The sequence below is a fragment of the Meles meles genome, chromosome 13, assembly GCF_922984935.1.
Source record: "Meles meles chromosome 13, mMelMel3.1 paternal haplotype, whole genome shotgun sequence".
NCBI lineage: Eukaryota > Metazoa > Chordata > Mammalia > Carnivora > Mustelidae > Meles > Meles meles.
In genome coordinates this window covers 82754757-82776824 of record NC_060078.1, presented here as the reverse complement: position 1 = coordinate 82776824, position 22068 = coordinate 82754757, and the positions used below count along the sequence as shown (strand labels likewise).

At 46.7% G+C, this 22068-nt stretch overlaps 2 protein-coding genes across 4 annotated transcripts in view; one reads left to right on the top strand and one right to left on the bottom strand.

The window, feature by feature from the left end:
* Nucleotides 1-18633, top strand: part of INSYN2A (inhibitory synaptic factor 2A) — a 58082-nt gene extending 39449 nt beyond the window's left edge. The window contains exons 3-4 of the mRNA XM_046026754.1: nucleotides 585-656; nucleotides 16116-18633. Of these exons, the coding sequence (XP_045882710.1) occupies nucleotides 585-656; nucleotides 16116-16299 (256 nt within the window). The 3' untranslated portion in view covers nucleotides 16300-18633. The remainder of the gene's footprint in view (nucleotides 1-584; nucleotides 657-16115) is intronic.
* The window catches only part of DOCK1 (dedicator of cytokinesis 1), a 489703-nt gene that overhangs the window by 272046 nt on the left and 195589 nt on the right, over nucleotides 1-22068 (bottom strand). The window lies entirely within an intron of this gene.

Genomic DNA, 22068 nt, shown 5'->3' with positions numbered 1-22068 from the left:
CATAGATACTTAGCAAAAAATGTTCACAATTTTTTTACTCTCAAAATCCTTATGGACGTCGTAATTTAAATCTCATTAATTTACACAGTTTCCAAATATTGTTAACCTTTCTTCTTTCTTTCCCAACCATTTAAAATGGAAATTCCATTCTTAGCTTGCTGGGCAAAATCAGACCGAGGACTGCAGACTTGTACTCCAGCAGGCCAAGAGGCTGTGGGGCAAAGTGAAGCCACGCAGTCCGCGTATCGGGCACTGGCTTTCCCTCCATGTTTCTTTCAAATACCGTAAACATAAAGCTGCATTGAAACACCCCCAATTCTCTTTTAGCAAAATCAGATTATCTCCTCATCCAGTAGCTTATGTTCACATTCTGGATTTATTTTAGCTATCATCTCAGCTGTAGACGTTGCGGTGGTTTTGTATGATAAATGCAGACAGGAGCCAAATGGGAAACACACAGGAATCAGTTTCCATTACCATGACGAGCAATGGCATTGGGAAAGCTCTGATGTGAGGTGTCTGCTCTGTAACAGCCAGCGACCACCAGCCACCACTTGTAATGCTCTCCTGTTCTTATCTTGTAGGCTTTCATATCGGACGGGGCAAGACACAGCTAATTGTGACACATGCAGGAACAGTGCATGTATTATCTATAGGTATGTTAACTCCTCCTCCCATTTTTCTATTATGAGTGACAAATGATGTTTACCAAGAATTCAAGAATCATCGGGGGCCATGCTGGGATGAGTTTATCAGACACAAAGTAAAGGGCCTTACTTGACCGTAATTCTCAGCTCCTTCTAAATAGTCATCCCCAGGTGTACGATCCCAGGATGAGGGAGAGCTTGAACTCACTTATCCTGCAAATGCATCTTGGTGGTTCCAAAAACTGGTGAGTTTGATGGCTTGCTCCCTCAGAATCGCCCGCCGTGAGCACTGTACTGTGTGTTCGCGCAAGACTAGAAAGCGGACCCCTGCAGATGGTACAGATCAAAGATCGCAAACCACACTGGATGTGCCAGGCATACCGTGGAAGAACCCAGGCTGCTTGCACCAATATGCAATTTATTTCCTTAGGAACTCACAAAGATCGTGGCTCTGGCATCCCTTGGGACATAATCCCGTCTAGAATCCGCACCACTGTTCATCATGTTTTTTTAATCTAAAGTTTGTTTAGGTTATTCACAGCAACAAGAATAGAGCAGAAACTTTCAACGGGGAAAAACTATGTTGGGCTTCTCAGAGAAATTTAGAATTTTTGGATGTTGTCACAACCTCCCGGGAGGTTATTATCTGTTTTCTTTTCGGAAATCTAATTTTTGCAAAGAAGATGGGAGAGTTGTAAGAGATGCTATGATTTAGTTCAGTGTTGAAGCTTAAGCCTACAGGACAATTTTAGTGGACTTACCAAATTATCCAAAACAATTCTCACTGCACAGTTATGTATCTAGATATATGTACAAGACCTCCCGTCTCCTCCTACACCACCCCCCAAAATGCACCTTCTAAAAAGTTCTTCAAAGTCACCATCCTTTCATCAAAAAGGTGGAGACAGGGAGATCGTGTAAATGTTTTCCATGTTGCAAAAAGCTTGAATGCACACTTTCCTGGGCCCATCACACATCTCCAGCCAAGGCAGAACATCCCACGTGGGACTCCGAATCTTTAAAAGCAGAGTTGAGTCACATGGTAACCTTCTCTGGGGCTAGGCAGGAGAACCCAAGAGCAGACACGAGCACGGTGTCAGCCTAGCACACTCTTTACTGCAGACATTAACAAAGAGCCATTTGGCCTGAAAGGGGACATCTGGCAAAGTCCGAAGGGAGACATTTTCAGCTGTCACAATGAGAGAGGTGCCCGGGCATTGAGTAGGTACAGCCCAGGGATGCCACTAACATCCCATAAAGCAGAGGACAGCCCTGCAACAAGAATTCATTGAATTCATCGACGTTGACAAAGCCGGCCCTGCCAGAACCATCCCCAGGGTAAGGTCTGTGAGAACAGGCCTAGCTGCCTAATTGTCCTCCCCCACTTCTAACAAAGAAGAGGTGGAAAGCAAGCCCCCTGGCAAATTTTGTTTGTCAGGAACTCCCACAAATTGCAAATTACCTCCTCAGAGACCATGCCTTCTCGTGCCTTCACGGGGAGGTTTGGTTAGAGGGAATATTTTCACTACATTCACGTGGTGGAAGAGAATTTTGAATCAACAGTGAAGGGATGTAACTCGGCCATAAAATAACCCTTCGTTAATATTAGTCATTAGGAAAAGAAGCGAGGAATGTCGAGAGCCCGGCATCTACCCTCACTGTTTGGCCTTTGTTAACGACGGGAGCTGGGGCTCACCCAATCCCTGAATGCAACAGAGCAGAAGTGAGCAAGATTTCCAGAGAAGGTTCAGAGTGAGCCTGATGAGCGCAAACCCATTTAACATTCTGTGCGTGATTGAAAAAAGAATTTATTAGGGCACTCTCCAGTGTAACTGAAGTAATTTAAGTAAATTTAGCTCTAAATCCAGAAGTAACTTACATTAAAAGTGATATTAAAAGTGATTTAACAAGCCCGTGAAGGACAGAAATTTGTCTTTTTCAGGAATTAGCTTGGAGGGCTTGCTATTTAGAACTGGCTCGACCAGCATTCTGCACAAATCCCCATACACCAGCTACTGGCCCACTTTCTGAAAGAACCGTGAGTGTCTCAGAATCACAGGAAATTGCCAAAACTAACCAAGACTCACCAGTGAGAGGGACTGGGCAACTGGGATCACTATGGTTACCTCCTACAAAATGGGGGAAATACCTTCCACTCACAGAGACCTTTATCATCAGGGATGTGACCCCAGGCATGGCTATGGGCTGGGGTGCTTCTTCGGGGGCACACGACAGGACCCTCCAGAGCCAGGTACACCCCCTCCGCCAGCCCTCCCTTTAAAAGAGCCAAGCATCCCTGGAGAGGTGCTGCTAGAAAAACCGGAACGGTAGCTCGCTTTTTGGGGAAAGTATCTTAAAATCTCTCCCTTCAGAGTTAGAGCAACACCAATTCCCCAGCCCCCGAAATTGTGCTGCAAACAGACGTTATTCTAGGACGTCTCAGGAGAACAGTTCAGCTGGACTCCCAGAGTGTCCGGACTGCCAGCTGCTAGTACGGAGCGCAGTGTCCCTACCTAGGTGAAAACACACAGCTCACCAGGCTCCCTTCCCAATCTTCCTATCATTTTACATTAGAAATCATGACAATTTAACTGTTGCTAACCTGCACAAGGTTACAGGTAAACAAAAGAAAAATGTGACACTGTGTGCCCTGGTTACTGAGGATCGACCAGAGTTCTCCAAGCTCCAGCTCCGTGGATGCTAAGACAAGTCAAGCTCACTGCTAGTCAATCAACCAAAACCCAGTCAAAAGGGAACTCATGCACTTAACCTGTTAACTGAATCTGAATCGTATAAATTGAGACCTTTTGCGTGGCTGATTTTAAAGGTATGCCAGGCTTTTGAGGGGGGCAGCCCAGATGCCTTCTGTGAACGTGGGCCCCGTGCTAGAGTTCCCAGTGTTACCCACGAACCACCATGTGAGGGATTGAGTTCACAGCACTTCTAGGTCCTGATCTGCCCCTCCCTTTTTCACACCTGCTATCTGGTCACACCCTACTCTGTCCAAAGCAGGTAACTCACAAAAGGAATTCTCTCTTGCCTAAGTGCTATTACACTGGTTTTTGCAACATTCAAAGAAATCACATCGTTCGGATGCGGGGTACAAATGGCATGAATACATCGCAATATCCTCTCGGTGAGCACACAGCTGCAGAGGATGACCAGAGGGCTGTGGGTCATTCACCAAGAGCGACAGCTTGTGTGGTCATCAGTAATGTCCCAGGGGGAAGCACATGGTGACTAACCCCAGACAGCCGTTCAGGGGGCTCCCATCATATTGTCTGAATACCAAAGACTAATAGAACAGGACAAAAGGTTACTGGTCTGGTTCCTGGGAGACTCGCATCTCTCTGGGTCTGCCACGATGGCTGGCCATTGTGGACACACCTAACTTCCCCATGGTAGGATTCCCTTTCGTCAAAAGAGAAAGGACAGCAAGGGGGGATTCGGCCAGGTGACCTCTCGGTTTTGGGTCAGCCCTAGGATTTAATCCTCAAAGGCCAAATGCTTCGTGAAGAATAGAGGTTTCTTTGGTAGAAAAGCACTCAGAACTCATTAGTCCTTTTGCAGGACAAATCACCCGTTTTGGGGCCTGTAGCAAGGCACGTGGGCAGCCCCTGCACCTTAGAAGTGAGCCAAAGAAATTGTCCACATTTCAGAGGCTTTATGACTTAGGTCCATGTCTTCTCACCGAGGAAACCTGCAAGCAAGTCCTCCTTAATTCCCGCATACAACTCTACAGAGGGAGGGTCCTATCACCAAGGGCAAGTTAGCTCAAGATCATGGTCCTTGCAGTTGGTTCCAAGCATGGCTCTGGCACCCAAGCTCTCGGATACCACAGCCCGCATCCTGGACTTTGGGACTATCCCTAGGAGTCCCCGTATCCCCATCTCAGCCACTGTTCTTGGTCTTTCCCGTGGGATGCCTCAAGTACCTCGGGACTGAACGGGTTAAAGGAGTTTCAAAATAAAGAAATTTTAAATCCCAAAACACTGTGTGTATCCCAGAAACTGGGAGCACACAAGGGGCCATCAGAGCTGCCATGCCAACATGCTGCAATTCGTCAACTTGTTCGCTGGCGGGCAGAGAGCCCTGGAGGTCAATGAATTTGACCCCGCCTGTCTTGCACGTATACAGTGCTTTTCACTCGAAACCCAATTACCCTCTCTGAGCAGCGAAAGAATCCACCATGTTTCCAGTAACGCCTGGCCCAGGGAGATGTAAAGGGTACCATGTTCAAGGCCAGGTTGCCTGTGGTTTTACCAACACAGTCCTGTAATAAATGTGTACCTTGGCCAGGGGCAGCGGTACCTATTTCTCGGTAAAAAATAGGTCTGTCGTGGAAATATACAGCACTTGGAAGAAACATTAAAAGGACAAAAGGTCTTGAAGCAATTTCAGGGAACAAGGCTGCCAGCACCAGAAGCCAGAGGTTGGCAACATCCGCCTGCCCAAGCCAGGCACCCCAGAGGTTTGGCCACACCCCCACTCTGGCTGTTTGGCAGGATGTCCCCGTGAGGCAGCACAGAGGATCAGACAGGGCCCTTTCAGCTCTCAAAGCTCGTTGACTCGGTGATTTACAAGTGATTTAGTGCAGGAGTGTGTCTGAGCTTCCACAGAAAGCAGACACAGTGGGAAAAGCGAGGAGAGGCACAAGGCATTCCTCAACCAAGGACCGTCATTCCTGCATCGGCAAATCGATTTATACAACCGTTCCTGGGCAGCAAACTGATTGCCTGCTCCCTCGTCCACTGAAACCTCAAACCTCAAAAGTAGTATTTCCCATAACCGGGAATTTGGAGGTACTTGACGGGATTCCATTTTTTCCCCAAGACGACATCCCTTGGATTGTGATGTGGACCAAATGTGAAATTCTAATGAAGACCATTTCAGCATGAAAAAAGATAAAAAGAGATCCAAGTTTCAGTTTTCTGTAGTACAACTTTCCTGGCTAATCATCCGTATTTCCTGTCACAATACTCTGTAATTATTTCAGACAATGTTTTATGGATAAATTACTAATGGAATGTTTGCTCATAAGCAGCTAAGATCCTTTGCGCCCAGCCCATCTGGGTTAATTCTCTTGTCAGACGAATCTGATGAGTCATGGTTCTGATGACTCACCTTTGTTCAGATTGTGTTTCAGAAAGGAACAAAGAAATATACCATTTCCCTCCTTTACTGAAGTGGTTAATTTGTAAAATAATACCACCACAAAATGGCTTGAATTCAGATTCGAGCATTTTTATGAAAAATAGCTGTGCCAACCTTGGTTCAAAGGCTTGGGGGAATGAAAGCAAGGTCTGAAAGGCAATAATGATGCTGATTCAGATTCACTAAATAGAATCTTCACCAGAATTTTAAATTCTCCTGTAAGTGTTCGGATGCCCACCGTGAGAGGACCTGAGGCTGCTGTGTCCCCAGAACAATACTGCTCACACCTGCTCCTTTTTGATACATCAAGGCCACCACACAGCTGGCCTCCGGGACACTAATTACGTGGTGGACCAGTAACGGGGCATTTTCTGGATGGATAGAAATGCGGAGGGCCTGCTTTGTTTTCAACACCACTGAGGGAGGGACCTTGCAGAAGACCATGTTGTCTGTGTCCTATTTTTGTCATTTGATGGGATCCACTGATGGTCAAGCACGGGCAGGATTTCAAACACCCACTCTGACGAAATACCCGAGCCCTTTCCATGTGGTGCTTATACACATTTCTGCAGCACACACTTTCAGCGGGACTCCTAGGAATGACAGGCTTTGCCCCAGTCACCGGGAGATGGGAAGGAGTGTGTAATGGGGCTGAAGAGAACTCTGCGTACACCCGCTACACGAAGACTGTACAACAACAGAGCTCTGACGCAAGGTGTGCCACAGACACAAGGACAAAAGACAGAGAAGGAGAAGCTGAAGGAAGCAGGGATGCTTGACCTGTGAGGGGGCCGACCCCAGGAGGCAGGACCGTCTTGGAAGGACAGCATGCTGGGGAGGGTTCAGATGTGTGCTCTAGAGCCCAGTCCCCACGCTAAACACTCGGAAACCACAGACAGGAACTAGGCAGAGAAACAGCCAGAGCTTGCCCAAGAGTAGATTGGGAGGCCTCCCTGCAGGTGTACACGCATCTTTATAGCAGCTGGGAACTTTCTAGTACTTGCGATCTCTGACTGCTCATCCAGTAGCAAGTTCCTTAATTCCACACCTTCGTTTCCAAAATGACTACAGGATTTCAGGGAAGATGAGTCAATGAACCATAGATGAGATGAAAGGAGGAATTCCCAGAATAAACGGGTGGCATCTTCTCAAACCGGCCTTGGTAATTCATAGCATCACCAAGAAAAGCACAAAATATAAGGATGCAAAGATGCCAGATAAAATCGTGCATGGAAACTATAGCGATTCCAGGGTACGGCGCTAGCTGCAGAGAGCTGTTGAGGGTGACGCGGAAGCAGCACAGCCACCAGGACCGAAAGCCTCCTGACTAATGAAGTCTTATTGTTAAGAGAGGTAATTGCATTTGTATGCAGAAATGGTGCCAAGTCTAGCCTGTCCAGAGCCCACTTGGAGCAGGATCTCTGCAGCCTTTGTCACTTAGTGATTATCTCTTAGTGGAAGTGCTCTTTCCGGTCCTGCTCTAATTACCGCCACTTGTGCGTATTAAGTTCTTTAACAACATGAACTGATGTGGAGGAAATTAGCCTTTTGTCTAATATTTAGTGCTCTGTTCTTAGTATTTACCATGAACGACGGGCTGCAAGGAAGATGACAGCAAGGAGTCACGGGACGACACCTTACGTGGTGGTTCTGGCATAAGGAAGCATTGTTTTAATAAAGTAAATTAAAAGCCAGAACAAAAGATTAAACAGACCTCACAATTCTCCTCGAAAACTCCCAAAGCCAACAACTTAAGTTTTTTGATTCCATTAGAACTTTAAAAACATATTTCTTTTTCCCTAATATGTAAGGATTTAGGCTTTTGTAACAGTAACACCTCAGTTCTAACAGAACTCTGGGTGCTGGAAAACTGAAACTGATTGCTCATCTCAACATACTGCTTGTAAAGCAATTAGTTAAAATACATTTAGCAGAGAAAGGTTGATTACACTGATGACCCTCCTCTTCACAACCCTCGCTTTGGGTTATGCCCAGAGTAGTATTTAAGGATGCATTCATCGATGTCCAAAACCATTGAGAGGAGGCTGCACTGTCACTATCATGAGAAAATGAATGTGATTTGTTACTACATGAACACAAATTTTGGTTTTTTAGGGGCCGGATGCAGGACTTGGTCCCTACCACAATGCCCTGAGTTAGATCATTTGAAATTCCACAGGAAATGTGGTGACTAGAGAAGATGGTGGTTGCTAGGGCCACCCAAAGGACTCTCCTCTCCACCATTTCGGAAAAAGTTCCTCTTTTTTTTTTTTTTTTTTAAGATTTCATTTATTTGAGAGAGAGAGAGAGAGCGTGCGCGCAGAGCAGAGGCTGAGGAAGAAGCAAACTCCCCACAGAGCAGGGAGCCCAATGTGAGACTCGATCCTAGGACCCTGCGATCATGACTTGAGCTAAAGGCAGACTCTTAACTGACTGAACCACCCAGACAATTTGAACAAACTCCTCTTTTACACATAGCATCCCTGGGGGTAGAGCGGGGAGCTTGGGGTCTGGAAAGTCACTGGTGACACCAGAAGACACATACAAGAAGTTAATGGTTTTCTGGTCTGTGCGATGAGACTCTCACTGCTTTCCATCAGTGCAGATGGCATTCCTCAGCTCCGATCGGAATAGGAGAGCTCCTTGGAGCATCTAGAACTTGAGTCCTGGGTTGGTGGCTCAGGGCATCAGCTGCTTTGCATACCACCCCCAGCACTATGACCCCAGGAAGTCATTGCCTCACTAGGCAGACAAGTGCCCATCCTCAAAGGGTAAGAACGAATGAAGTGATGGCCAAGGTGTTGGCCGACTCTCAGTAACCTTGCATGTTCTACCCTGGTACCTGGCAGGCTCACTACAATCAATTTTGGAGAATTGTGTGTTTTCTCCTTTTAACTGTTGTTACAATGTACTTTCTACCCAAAATTTAAAACAACAACAACAACAAATAAAAAGAAAAAAAAAAAAGAAAGAAACCTCATCCTCTTCAGTGAGGCCAAGGACAGCAGCATCAGGGTAGGCTACGTGTAGTAACTACGATGTCCTTGTGATTACAGTGTATGATCTCTGTGGCTTGCTAGGAATATGTCATAAGATATGCTTAATAGACAAGTGACAGTCTTGTCAGTGATCTGGTCCCTTTCCTACTTGAAAATTATTACGGGTGGAAGTTATAAATAGAGCTGGAGTCTTCTCTTTGACTTCTCTGTGGCACCATTTATGGGAAGCTAACATGTGGTTCCCTGATCCTGGTGCATGTGACCGGCCCATAAACTCAGGCACTTGGATGAGGCATGGGTGCCAGCCCAGTGTTTGTACTGTAGAGGAACTCAAGGCTAAGATATAGATTGAGGATGGAGTTCAGCCAAGCACCAAAGGAGGAGGACTGTTCTCCAGTATGGCCAGGATGAATATAACCGCTCAGGAAAGTCAGTAACAATAGCTTTGGCTACCAGAGTGTAATTATAGCTAGGATATAGGCTGATGTTTTGGTTTTTATAACTGTAATCATAATTTCCTTCGAAGAGAATACCAGGCAAGGGGGACAGATCTTATAGTTTGGGTATAATATTATTGAATACTCATCCATATCTGGTATTTTACATCTTATAGTTATTCTATGAATTTGAATTATGCACCTACTATGTGAAATAGTAGTGAGAGAAGGATCCAAAGTTATGATGAATCCATTCTACGTTCAAAGTGTTAAAAGCTGATAATACAAATTTTAGTATTTGAAACCACTGGAATGGGGTCCACAGATAATACAGGTATATTAACACATAGCCATATTTTACAACATACATTCATTTTGATGACAAATTGTAAATACAAGATAAAAAATAGACCAGCAGCATTCTGCAGAGATTAGAAGTGAGGAGATTTGGGTTCAGTTCATCCATTTATTTCAATTCAGTAATAAAGCATGTTCTGAGCCTGACATTGTACTAAATGCACTTTGAACATAAGATGAATTAAATAGGGTCCGTCCCTCAATGAGTTCACAGTCATGAGAAAAACAGCTACAATCCAATATGAGACAGACTTGCTCTAGTAAAGATGCAGAGACAAGCATGCCTGAGGGGCAACCTGTTCTGGGGGATTTCAGACAGGACAAAGAGTGGGCAGATGTGATTATTCTGGAAAGTCCACAGAAAGAAGAGGCGACATGTAGCTAGGCTGAAGGATAGCAGGACTTTACCAAGGAGTCTTGGGATTTCTGAAGGTGACCCTGGAAGATAACTGGGAAATGGGTTAGGGAGGGAAGAGAAGGAAAGGCAGAGAGAGCTGGAGAGAGGGAGAGAATGAAGAGGGAGGAGGGAGGGCTTAAACAGAGGGGAGACAGAAAGGAGGGAGAGAGGGAGGGGTCCAAAGGGGGGGGGAATAAATGGGTGTTGGGAGAGGGGAGACAGAGGAGGGAGAGAGGGAGAAGGCAAGTCCACTGTTGGTTGTTTCAGTGATCAGAGGGAAAACTTCTCAAAGTTTCAACAAGGGTAGTCTAAGGGGCCTAAGAGGAAGGATGCTGGAGCCTTCTGAGGGCAGATCCACTGAGCCAGACGGTGGGATCAAGCAGAAAGGACTAGAGCTTGAGGCCAAGGTGCACGGTGTGGCCTCTTGGATGAATGCTGGCCGTATACTGTTTGGAAGGACAGAGCAGCAGGCTGAAGGAAAGATCTGATTTAGGACAAGCTGGATGTATGGTGCCCCTCAGATATTCAAGTGGAGAGGCATTTGGGAGAGTATGATGGCTATTTTGGGTCCTGGTTCTTTAAATTTTTTTTTTTAATTTATTTGACAGACAGAAATCACAAGTAGGCAGAGAGGCAGGCAGAGAGAGAGGGGGAAGGCAGGCTCCCTGCTGAGCAGAGAGCCCGATGCGGGGCTCGATCCCAGGACCCTGAGATCATGACCTGAGCTGAAGGCAGAGGCTCTAACCCACTGAGCCACCCAGGTGTCCCGGGTCCTGGTTCTTTAATAACGGAGTCAGGGCCAGCAACATGTACATAAACCAAGGCCCAAGAGGAAGAGACTTGCCTAAATTCATCCAGCTTGCAAGGAAGACAGCAAGCCTGAAACTCAGAGCCTAACCTTGGGCCCCCTCTGGACAATGCTGGAGTTGTCCATGGTGCTGACGTGCACCCGGCCAGATTCAAGCCCTAGACAAAAAGCACTGCACTATGGGGAACACAATGTGTCCCATCCAGATCTATACAGCAAGCACCATCACATGCCCCAATGCGCTGCACTTCCCTGCACTCGAGGTTGTGCCACAGAACCCCCACGTGGGGTGAGAGCGCATCTCCACCACTGTTTCACGACCCAGCAAGCTCAGGTCCCCATAGGTGAGATGACTTATCCACAGTGGCAGAGCGTGAGTCAGTCAGAGCCGCAGACAGCACCGGGGGCACTCGGTGATCTAATTCAGGAGAATTAAAAACAGAGGCTACTGCTCTGCAGTCTACGGAGCCCGCCGACACTGCCGAGGCCGGAGAAATCCGAGATTTCAGGTTTTCCTCCACTCCAGAAAACACAAGCGCTTGGGAGCCAAACTCACTCGCTTTTAACTCCTAAAGGCTACACACAGAGGACTGAAGAAAGGAATGTTTTAACTACATTCCCCTTAAATTAACTTGAGGAGTTGGCGACAGTGTGCTAAAGAAACTGTGGCGAGGTCCAAGTATTTATAGGAGCTGCAGACGAGCAGAGCTCTGACTGAAGCTACGAGCACGCTCCTCTTTGCAAAAGCACAGGGAGTGGGGGGAAGAGGTGTTACTACAAAGCTGAGCAGAGTCTCTGGGAAGGGAACAAAGCTTGCGTTGCCAGCTGACGGAGCAGCCTGAGATTTAGGACAGATTCTTATTTCTTTGGAAATGTACAGAATAATAATTTTGCAAGAAAAGTCCCCATACTTAAAACGCCCATTTTTAAGAGGCAAAAGACTAACCAAAGAAATGGAATCTACAGCTTTAATCGTTTATCACAGTTGAGTCACATGGAGTACAGAAAATGGCTTTGCAGTAGCACCGTGGCCCGTCTTCAGGTCACATGACGGTCTCAATGCAAAGCTTTGGTCACATGGTTCAGTTGTCTTGACAGAGAAGGGGAGGCAGGCAGGGGAAGGAGAGATGTGGGGTAAATATAACAGGAGCTCCTGGGGACTTAGGTCTCGTCCACAGCCCCAGTACTTCTGGGCACCGAGTCTCACCCGGCACAAACTACAGGCTGTGTTTTGTTCAGAGAGCACCGAGCATGGGTAAGCCCGGCCTGGCTGCAGCCCCTTCACATTCATGCTTTGGAACTCAAGCATCAGGACTTTTTCCAGATTGCTTTCCTTCTAACAAACAGCATTCAGCATGATGGGAGTCTCCCCAGGACAGTGCATCACGAACACCAGACCCTGCCTGCAACACCAGCAGCCTCCCACCTTGTGTGGCTGCTGGGCACACAGGCCCCAGAGAGTCCAGGGAGCTGTTTAAAGCCCCACCAGAATCTGAAAGGACCATGAGGACTAAGCCCAGACTTGGAATACAAAACATTCGCATCTGCTCGTTCCATCAGGGGTAAGTCTCTGAGCTGGGACCGCTCTGGGGAAGCAGGCCCAAACCGCGTGGTAGAGGCGGGTCACCTTTAACAGAATGGAAGACACCACCAGGGCCTCCAACTCAGACCCAGGCCTTCCTCCAACACACAGGAAGGATAAAATGCTACTCCCGAGTTCCCACGACCAGAGCACGGGAACAGCTGGCCACTTGAGAGCCCCCCTACTGATCCTATCCTTACTGTAGACTCTTCCAGAAAAAGGGAAGTTGAAGTGCAGGGAACAAGTTCCAAAAAGATCCCTGTGTGTTCTGCAATGTTTCACCATCTTCTTGGATTAAGTTCTGATAGAATGGAGCTGGGCCAGATTCCACCTGGAGTGGGCCCACCAACTTCTTTCAAAAGAAGTCCCATTTGGGGCAAGGAGTGGGCTCTAAGGGTGGGAGGAAAGAGGGGGCACAAGCCACAGCGCTGATGCAAACCGACCAACCAGGGCAACTCGGACTAAAGCCAAGGGGAATCTGTCTTTTACGGCTCTGTGCTCATTTGTTTAATTCAGTAACTAGTACACAGTCAACCGTCAGGATCTGGGTCTCGCTGTAGGTCCTGGTAATGGGGGGACAGGACAGCACCCCCAGTGCTGGCTCCTGCATCTGGGGGATGGAGGCAAGATAATACAGAAACAAGTAAGCAGTTATCGGTGGTGCGGGCGGAGAAGGAAAAAAGAAAATGGTGGAGGGTGATCTGTCCCAGGATGGTAGAGAATGAGGAGGTCACGTGTACCTGGGGGACAAAGGAGTGGCCAGCCATGCCGGGAGCAAGGACAAGTGTTTCTTTCGGGCAGGGAGAAAGTAAGAGCCATAAAGACCGTAGCAATGGTGGCCACTCCCACACCACATCATCTGCCAGGCAGCACACAGGGCCCCGTCCCCACAGCTGGTATCACTCAGGTGTCCGTGCTAGAGCCCAGAGTGAGAGCGGTGGCTCTTGCCCAGGCATCCTCCCATAGGCACAATCTGGATGTCTCACAGGGACAGGGGTCTGTGTACAAAGTCTTAGTGCCCTATGTCCATTGGGGGTTTCTGTCCAGGACCTCTGCTCTAGCCAGGATAGCAGGTGCTGCTTTCTTCTGGCCATCTGGCTAAGACTCGATGGACCTTTGCTCTGTGTCAGTCAGAGCTGGCCAGACGACTAACCTTCAGACGCTGCCCTCTCCAGCGAGTTGTCTGCTTCAGATCAACCCGGTGACTTGGTGTGTTCCTTCCACAATAACAGAAGGCCCCCAGAGGACAACAGTGTACACAGTGATACGCATCATGTGTCTGCTAGCCAGGGCACACTGTTCCGCAGGCAGATGCCCCGACACTCATGAGTGACAGGAGGGGAGGGAGGGGCATGGCTCAAAGTCACTGCCAGCCCCACCAGGGGCATTTCCCAGAGGGCATCGGTGGCCATACACACTCCCTCTGTAACAAAGCCTGCTCCCGCTCCCCAGGGCAGCGTCTCAGTAATGGGGGAGGGCAAACAGGGATCAGCTCAACAGACAGAGTCGAGTCATTCTGTTAACAAGAACTCAGATTCGATTACTCTGTGATTACATGGTTCCGCGGTGTGATAAATTGGTTAATAACAGGGTTCCCAATGTAGCGGCTTAATGGGAATTCAGTAATTACAGGTACCCAGAATCGTACTGTTAGCCTAGGAAAGGCGAGCACCCGCCTGCCAATCTAATAACTCAAAACCTATCTGGGGCCATTGACATGGTTATGATCTGGAGAGCACGCTTCCAGTATTAACCACGCACCTGATAAAATTACCCCTTTGTACCTAACATACCAGGTTGGATACCACAGGATCTCCCACACTCAACTGCACAGCCCTCGTTTTCCTTGTGAAAGGTCCAAGCTGAAGACTTCTCCCATGGGTATCTTTGTCACTGCTAGCTCTGGTTCGCAGGATAAAATGAGGCATCATCAGATAATAAGGATTACATAAGATTTGAATTACAGCTTAAGAGTTTAGGACATGTTTTCACTGACTTTTCTTTGCGGGGGAGGGGAAGGTTGGAAATCCTCATCATAATTCAGGGAGACTGTCAGGCGGGCACTTGGGGAAGCCCACATGGCCCCCGCAGCAACAAGGGGAAAAGGCAGGATGCTGGTCCTTGTTCCTCCTACCGCAGCGCATCGCGGAGCTCTCGGTTCACAAGGGCAGCTGCACACCTGCCCTGAAGGGGAATTGTGCCTCCAGCATCACGTGTTCTAGATTAGCAAGGCACGAGCACATGAGGTTTCACTCTGCCTCCTATAAACTGCAGCATAACTCAAAAAGGCCATCTGAAATGAAGGGGAAAAAAAATTCTTGTTTTGGGAGCAGGGGTTAACTAGCCATAAACTTTTCTGACATTATTTTTAATTTTTCCAGTACTATTATAGTCTTCGACGGTACGAAAAATGGAACAGTGGATTTAAAACATAAAATGGTCCATTAGATGGGTCTTGAACTTGTTTTTAAAAGTCTGGATAATACAGCTTTGCTGTTTTGTCTTTCCAAAATGTCAAAATTTGGCTAGGATTAATGGTTCTCTAAATCAATAGGATTTCATGTTTATAAATGGTTTACGGCTCTACTGGGTATAAAATGTTATGAGCTCATGTATTGTCATCATTGCTGAGCCTTTACTGAAATCTACTGACATTTAGTCGGCCTCCAGACCAGATGTGGAAGGAGCCCAGGGTGGAATTCTCCAAAGGCCTGGAGCGATGCGATGCCCACGTTCAAATAGTCGGGGTACATGGGCAATGAGAAGGGAGGCAAGGCTCATCACCACCGGGGCCATCACAGAAAAGTGTCACTGGACCAGGGTGTCCGATCCCCAAGCCCAAGGGGAACCCTAGAAGTTAGTCAGTTAGTGGATCAACAATGGGCTTCCCAAAGCCATGAGGGGAAGGAAAGGCCCCAGGCAGGCCACAGTATTCTGTGGAGAAATTTCCTAAGAAAATAATTTCTTGAATCCTGCCATTGTTAACACAATCATCACTACTGCCAAAGGTCCTTCCTCATGGCTACATGTCTGCACACTTTGGCTTGAGCAATGTAATCGCAATTTTAGGTTATTTTCACTGCCAGAAAAACGTTCCTTGATCACCACTCAGTGACACTCTATGGCAATGACCCCATAAACACACCATTTCCCCTGAGGCTGGATATCGCGGTGCCTACACGTTGGTAGGCAATGAGATTTCATAAGGAGAACTGAAGCCAAGGTCATGTCATGCCACCATCTGAGGTGAGATCCACAGGTTTCTCTGATCTTGGGAATAGGTGCACGGGCCCAGGGCTCTCACACCGCTGCTCTGTATGAGCAGGGAAGGCCCCCCAACACTCACACTTCCGGTTCCCTGTTTATTCCATGAAGCACGTGGGTGCAGTCTACGGACAAGCCAGAATGGGTTATTTGGAAGACACCTTTCTCATTACAACACACACAGGCCATACTCTAACACCAACTGAGTACGTTCATAAAACTTCAAAGGCTCATCACAAAAGCAAGGAAGTGATTTTCGAAGAAAATGAACCTACTTGAGACAGCTCACAGTGACAGCTAAAACAGATCAGAACTGACTGCTCACTGCCATGAAATTACATAGTAAACATTAACATAATGCAAACCGGTCATCACCCTGGTTAGGATGTCACCACATTTTGTTGTCACTAAGGGGGATCCTTACATATGAAAGATCGAGCACTAAATTTTCCCCTCTCTCTTCTTCCCAGTGTGGAGCTGGACTTTAAGCAGCAAGAAGACAAGCTCCAGCCGGTTCTGAAGAAACTCCATTCTTTTGAGGAGACTCAGGTCGCACCTTCGCCTTACTCTCAGGAGCCCTACTCCGCGACTCCCAAGCAAAAATCCAAACCCGAATCTAAAAAGCACGGAAGATGGAAACTCTGGTTTCTTTAAAACTCATGGCGTGTGGAGTCTAAAGGCCGTCTTTAAAACCCGCTGGAGTGTGGTAAATCCTTTTCCAACACAAACAGGATCGAGTGAGCTGCGGTGGCGGCCTCTCGGGCGCCTCCCACTTCCCACCCTGCTTACCGAGAAGGCCTTCGCAGCGACAGGTAGTGACCAGAAGCAAGGTAGTAGACGTCACATCTTGCCGGCTGTTCTCTGCCCTTCACGGATGTGGGATGTAAACTCTGAAATGAAGCTTATGTAGTCAAAGAGGATAAGAAAAATACTATGCCCCCACCCCATCCCCAGATCGGCAAGTGTTACGTTATCAGCCTGCGAGACGGTGGGCTGTCACTCTGTACACAGCTAAAACTCATAATTATTTTCCAGCCTTTCTTTTTTTTTTTTTAAATGAGAAGAAAAAGCAAGCCTTATGTTTGCAAAAGACTTCATTTTTATGTTTAGTTTTGCAAATAAGCAGGGGGCGAGTGCCATTTTCAGCACATCAAAATCTGGAGAAAGCACAATTTTTTTTAAGTGGTCGGAGACCATTAAATAATCTCTAAAATGTGACTCTATGTATATTTGCCTTCATGTGCTGTAGCGCTAAGCCAAGTGACCCCATCTCAGTGTCACACTGACACCTCAGACTTAGCATTCTCTTCATCTCCGGACCTGCAACATGTTTACTGCTCATTCTCCAAATGGCCTGCAGCCGGAGTCCCCCAAAGTCTAGGACATGCCTTTACTCACTGAAGTCGACAGGGTCAGAGCTATTGGACACTAAGCTTTCTTAGATCTCATTTTTAATCTTTTGGTACCCAAAGGCCAAATGATAAATTCTGGCAAGAATTTGAAAACACACATAGAGATACACAATGGATAATGCCGTCACCAATAAATCATAGGTGTTCTCTGCCGCCGGGAAGTGTTTCTGTGGATCAGTCTTTGAGACCTTGTTCATGACCAAAAACACAGCCAGACGTTTTATACAATCCATTCTGCTCTGTCACCACTGTGGAAGACCGGACCATCTCAAAGAGAAGCCGCGTGTTTAGTTTAGCTGTCGCCAACAAACTTAATGTCACCTACATCCAACCTATTAGTCAGTTGTACTCAATGACATACCTAGGGGAAAGCTGTGAATCAAATGTTTTTAGGTATTTTTTAAATAAACAGTGACACTTAGGGTTCTCTTTTGATTACACATTGCAATATAAATCTTAGTTCCTTTATTTTTCCACTCATTCTTTTGCACCATTGCAATTATCTTTTTACAGAAATCAAAAGGCCCTCCCTCGTCTACGAATGACTTGGTCTGTCCATTTTCTGCTTTTCATGATAGGAAGTAGGGAATCTTATTTTGCCTTTTTTTTGTACAGTAAAATTTTGAATCGTTTGTGAACATACCAGAAAACCTAGTCTTCAAGTTTCTGTCCAAAAGTTTCACATCTAATCTCATGCTGACATGGACACCTCATGGATTAGATGCCAAAAGGATGTCTACCTGCATTTTTCCCATCGGAGTTATTTCTTGCCATGCGTCTTCCTCCTCACTCAATACCAAATCTATTTTAGTTAAGTGTTTTGATTCTACAAGGACCTAGTGATCAGCCATCAGACCCAGAAGTGATAAAATGAAGAGTGTATTCTGTAATCATTCTTTGGGGGTTACTCACACTATCCTGCAGATGTATCCTTTAATTAAAAAGAAAAACACACATCTTTTGTGGAAACATTATGTGAGCATAGAAATCCTTGAATTATCAGTCAACAGAATTGAGAAATATTTTTGTGCAAGGAAAAGGACACATTGATCCTGTACCATGAAGGAAGTGCAATTGTTTCATGTAGACAAAAATTTAAAAAAAAATGTGTTTCATGTATTTTATACTGTTTTTAACTAAAGTTATAAAAATGTTTGCAAGTTATATCCCTTGTGTTTTAAGAATCCCAACTATCTCGGTGAATTGAAATAAGGGTGTTAGCAGCTTTCTAATTAGTGCTATAAATCTGTCTCAACAAGAGGGCATCCTAGTAAACAGAATGACATCACTGTTTAAAAGCAGTCTAGATCAAAGAAAAAAAAATTCAAAGTCAAAAAGGAAACTGAAGATAAACTAATTCCTATTTAAAACTAAAACTATCTTCAGAATAGAAAAAAAAATTTTTCAAAATCATTTCACAGTTTAATTGCAATGTGTCATGAACAGACGCCTATTCTTCTCTTAGAAAGATTTAAGTAAAAACTTTGATACAAAACCAAGGTAAAAAGTACAGTGTTCCTTCATATGTACATGTACACATGGCATTACGTATAGAAGTTAAATTATGATACTTGTCACTAAGTTCTTTATTAATTTTTAAATAAAAAATCAAAGGTAATGTTTTGTGCGGCTCTTAAACTTATTTCGTTGTCTTGATGATTTGGGAAAATAGAAGTAATCTAAGAAAATAATTATAAAGGAAAGATACTGGGGCTAAAAAGAACTTCCTCCAGCGTTCAGGAGAGGAGATGATGGTCAGGCGGCTGCCGACTCACCTGGCCTGGCTGGAGAGCACAGGGCTGAAATGCAGCTCAGATTGTGCTTGCCAGACCCTGGCCCCTGGCGGGAGCATCAGCCACCAGGACAGGGCCCAGAGCACCACACAGGCTCACAGCAGGATATGGCTAACTCGTGTAATTTTTAAAGAACCTTAAAGAGACAAGTGAACTCATGAGTATTTCCAAGCCAAATCCTCTAACGGCCCCATGGAGACAGTGTCTCTCTAAATCAGCCAACAAGCAGGTCCCCAGTCCCAGGGGATTGGTCACCTCATTTTTCTTTGGGGGAAAAGGGAGGGTGAGTGAAAGATCCACACCCCAGCTGGGCTGAGCACCCTATCCCTCCAGCAGAGATCAACCCAATACTCGTGCCCTATCCCAAGGGAGAGATCTGCCTGGAAGCCGAGAGGTCTCACACCCTTCCCAGCTGTCTGCACTAGCAGAGTCCACCTGCCAAGATACTGGGACGACTGAGGCTGAGACAGAGGCTCTGCGGCCCTCACAAGCTCACCAGGGAAAAGAAGAGACGGGTACAACCCCGTGTGCAGGGTGGAGATGAAGACCCAGGGTGCCAGCCTGGGGCATCTGGGGAAAAAAGACTCTGGGTCTCATTCCCTACTCTGAGCCACCTACAGTGTTGGCTCTACAAACTAGATAGGCAAAGGGCATTCTGCCACGTGGGTACTTTCCAAGTGACTGGTGTGTGACTGCCTCCAAGGAGGGGTCTCAGGGTCTCTGCATCTGCTCCTTAGATCTCAGGCCCTCCCCCAACCACAGCGGAGTATACACGGGGAGGAAATCAAGGTGTGGGCAAACCTTTCTAATTTGCGAAGGGTACAGGAAGTGGGCAGGGCTGCTGAGGTGGCCGTTGCTGGGGAGACGGCGGTCACAGTCTATCCACCAGCACCAGCTGCCTCAGACAGTAACCACGAGCCTGGCCGATGAAGCAGGGGCTATGGTCGCCCGGCAGAGCTGAGGTACACAATCCTGGGTTACAACTCAGAAAAGAAATCAGAGTGCTGGCTTTGTGCCTCTGGAGAAGAGAGAACCAGGTCAGGAGCGTATCCACCCCACGCCACCTGGAACAGCACAGCGCCTTTACAAAAAGCCCACCATCACTGGACTGACCCTTCCAGAGCATTTTTATGGCAAGTAAAATCTGACTTAATTACTAAGCAAGGCCATTCTGTCAGCCCAGTGTCACCAAAAGATCACAGCATCTGCTTTCCCTACTGAAACACCTCCTTTCATCTAGAAACACTCTCTCCCTGACACATCTGGCACGAGATAAGTGTGCGACCGATTTATTCACTGCAGGAGCTCCAGGATTCTGAGAGCGCGTTCCATGTTGTGAATCGGCGTCAACGAATCGTGCGGTCACGTGCAGCGTCTGTTTTGGCCTATTGAGAAGGGCATGTGAGGGCAGCATATCGCCTTCTAAGTAGCTCGATAATTCACTGAAGACACCTTTGGGTTTACTATGAATATGCAAGAACTGCACGGAATATTTTACCCAGGCAGTGACATGAGTTTTCTCCCTCTGCGGTGAATCCACAGTCAGGGACCAACCCTGAAAAATCACTAAAAATGTGAGAAAAGCAGAAAGAATTGAGGTACTGATACCAAGTAAAATGAACATATAGAGAGCCATCGGAGCTCGCATGCGCGCACGTGTCAGGCTACGCTTTTCTAAAAGCCACGAGTCTTCAAGGTAGATTTATTGGCAAACATACATCCCATTTAAAGACAGGTCTTATGACACTCGTATAGAAGAAGAATTTTTAATAACGTCTTACTTTCTTTTGCAAATGAAAATTAAGAACAGAATTTTTTAAAAAGCACAGTCATATCTCAACTCCTTTAGAGCAAACATCACAAAAATGAACGTTCATGCATGGGGACAAAATACATCTTGGTGAAAATAGGGAGTCAGGAGTCTTGGTAAAAGGGCTCTCTTCACTGGGAGGCCAGTTCTAGAACACCCTTTTCCAAGTGAAGAAACATGTCAGGTCCTTAAAAGTTACCGAGGCCCAAAGAAAGCACTGGGTTCTCACCAACAGCGTCTCCCCCACCGGCGATGCCGATCTCACAATAAACCACACCCCGGGCCCCTCTGTGTCGCCCTCAGTTGGTGCTTGGGGCGGAGACAGAACGACTTCCATCACAGGAGTGTAGTGAACAGGTGTGCCAGTCACAAGACCAAGGAGACAACGCGGGCACCATTTCCCCCTTTCCTAAGGCCTCCTGGTGCATCCTGCAAGGGAATCGTTCCTTAGAAAAGGCCCACAGTTTCATTTTAGTGAATTAGCAATTGCCAGTCTTCTGGTGCGCATCCAGGCCATAGAAAAATCTTTAAAAGTCTTTCTCACTCGATTACATTTTTAAAGGACCATTAGCAGCATGTAAATCGGGTCGCTGGGAAGCAGCGGCAACGCCCTAATACCACAGGAGGAGGCACAGCCCGCGGAGGGCTCATTTGGTCTCCCTCAGGCCAGCCGTGTACAAGTGCTGCATTCCGGCCAAGACAGGCGCGTGGCGGGGAGGGGCAGGAGGGCTACCAGCTCACCCCGCCTGTCCACAAACAAGAACACCTAACCCGGCCCGGCTCAGAACCACAGGCCACGATGAGGAACACCACCTGACGCTGAGGGCCTCAGAAACTTCCAAAAGGAATAAAAACATAAAATCTGAAATCAGACGATACAAAACTAAGCATGTCACTCAATGATTCCACAGTTTCAGACCCCAGTGGAATAAAGATAAAACGGCATCTCGATTCTGTGGCAAGGTCATTACAAGGTTACTAGGTCAGGGCCTGTTTCAGGGGTCTATAAGATCTACAATTCTGTACTAGCCAGATGCAATTTTATTTGTTACAGAAGTATGATACTTAGGATTATGGCACATTTTTATCCTATGCATGAGATGCATTCCAACAGCTCACTCTCACACAGAATGCTGAAAGGTATAAAATGAACTAAAACAAACAATACACAATCAACTGTACAGTGTTTAGGGAACACCACAGACACAGAGGAAAGAAAAGGCTCGGGGCACCTGAGGGGCTCAGTCAGTTAAGTGTCTGCCTTTGGCTCGGGTCATGATCTCAGGGTCCTGGGATTGAGCCCCCACTGGATCCCTGCTCAGTGGAGAGTCTGAGTGTCCCTCTGCCCTTCCCCTGCACCTGCTCTCTCTCTCTCTAATAAGTAATTTTAAGAAAATTTAAAAAGACT